The sequence below is a fragment of the Mrakia frigida genome (genome assembly GCF_051309035.1).
Source record: "Mrakia frigida strain ATCC 22029 unplaced genomic scaffold BDY24scaffold_110, whole genome shotgun sequence".
NCBI lineage: Eukaryota > Fungi > Basidiomycota > Tremellomycetes > Cystofilobasidiales > Mrakiaceae > Mrakia > Mrakia frigida.
The window spans coordinates 1-1,466 of NW_027481171.1; the positions used below are offsets into that span (position 1 = coordinate 1).

At 52.2% G+C, this 1,466-nt stretch overlaps 1 protein-coding gene across 1 annotated transcript; it reads right to left on the reverse strand.

The window, feature by feature from the left end:
- Positions 1 to 254: 254 nt before the first annotated feature.
- On the reverse strand, positions 255 to 1,039 carry BDY24DRAFT_419525 (uncharacterized protein; the record flags this gene model as incomplete). Its single annotated transcript, XM_076644001.1, has 5 exons — positions 255 to 269; positions 377 to 459; positions 602 to 677; positions 812 to 928; positions 1,007 to 1,039. The coding sequence occupies 5 exons, from the start codon at positions 1,037 to 1,039 to the stop codon at positions 255 to 257; spliced, it is 324 nt and encodes a 107-aa protein (XP_076491900.1).
- Positions 1,040 to 1,466: the final 427 nt, after the last annotated feature.

Genomic DNA, 1,466 nt, shown 5'->3' on the forward strand with positions numbered 1-1,466 from the left:
TCCTCTCCGAGGCTACCAATTCTTGGGGAGGGAGCCACTCGTTGCAGAGGAACAGCGACAGGTAGGATCGTTTTCGAGGTCGAGGTAGATAGAGAAGGCTTTTTTGGGGTTTTGCTGGCTTTGATCGAACGCTTGAGGAAGATTTTCCGGGATCGCTTTACTTTTTGTTGAAACCCGGTAGGAACAAAAGGCCGTAATCTAGATCGTTCGGTCGGAAGAGAAGAGAGGAAAGAGAAGAGTCGATCGCAAATCTGCTAGAGTCCGTGCGACTAAATTGAGGGATATCAAGCTAAGAAAATGTCCGAACTAAAGCCGCCAAAAGGAAAGGAGAGAGTTGAGATCGAGTCATCCCCAAACCTCCCCGACAGCGACGAACCCCATGAACCAGAGGGGTCTGGACAGAAGGTAGATTGATAAAATTTGAGCTTCCAGTAGGGTTCGGCTGGACCCATTCAAAGTCTGTGAGGGAGAAGGACGAGGTCACCTTCCCAAGCTCGGTTCGAAGGTGGAAGACGAGCTCTGAGCTCACTGATATCACTACTGCTGTAAGGATCGAGACCGTAGAGAGCTCAAATTTCTCGGACTTGGTGAAGCGAGATACCCAGGGTGAACTGAAGCTGAGCCGCGGGAAGGTTGTCACCGGAGACATCTCGGTGGAAGGACGCTCGACCTGGAGACTAGGGTTGAGCTCGAGGAAGAAAAGAGATCCGTCAGCATGGAAGTAGAGGTCTGAAGAGGCAAAGGAGAGTCAGCGAGTGCTCTCGAACGGACGAAGGGAGAAAGAGGGGAGGGGAGGAAGAGTGAAGCTCACGTTCGACAGTTCCAGCATTAACATATCCGACGAGCTTACCGAGTTGAAGGTGGCCTTCTCCATCTCCTCAAACCTCTCGGGCTTAGCGATGGTGACGAGAGCCTCCTCAATGACCTTCTGGTGTCACCTCTGAACTGAACAGTCTCGACGAAGGAGAGAGATAGCGTTTCTGTGCTGCTCCGCAATGAGCTGAACCATGAGAAGTAAGGCGGATCCAGTGAGAGCCATGATGAAGATGGGAGAGCCTGCAAGAAAGAGAAGTGGGGAGGAAGGCGGGAGAAAGTCAGCTCGACCAGTCGAGGGAGAGAGACGCGTCGCCAGAACTCCAGCTGGGAGGCCAAAGACATTCTAGGCCAACTTCCGACGATGTTTCATCAGAAGAAGAGAGCCTGTATATCATTGGAATCTTACACTCTACCACTGAGTTAAAGGGTCTGATGACAACTTTTTCGGCCTTCTAATTAGTATGGCTGAGGCGATCCGGCGACGTCGCCCTACCCTCTGGTGAGTCGAAGCAACGCTTGCGCTTGAACAAGGGCCGCGGAACCTTGTAGAGTGCTTCAGATCAATATCGAGGGTCCGGGCACCTCGTACGTAGACCTGGGTGAAGATAGAAGGGCTCAGGGCGTCGGGCTCTGGTTGTATAGACCAAAAA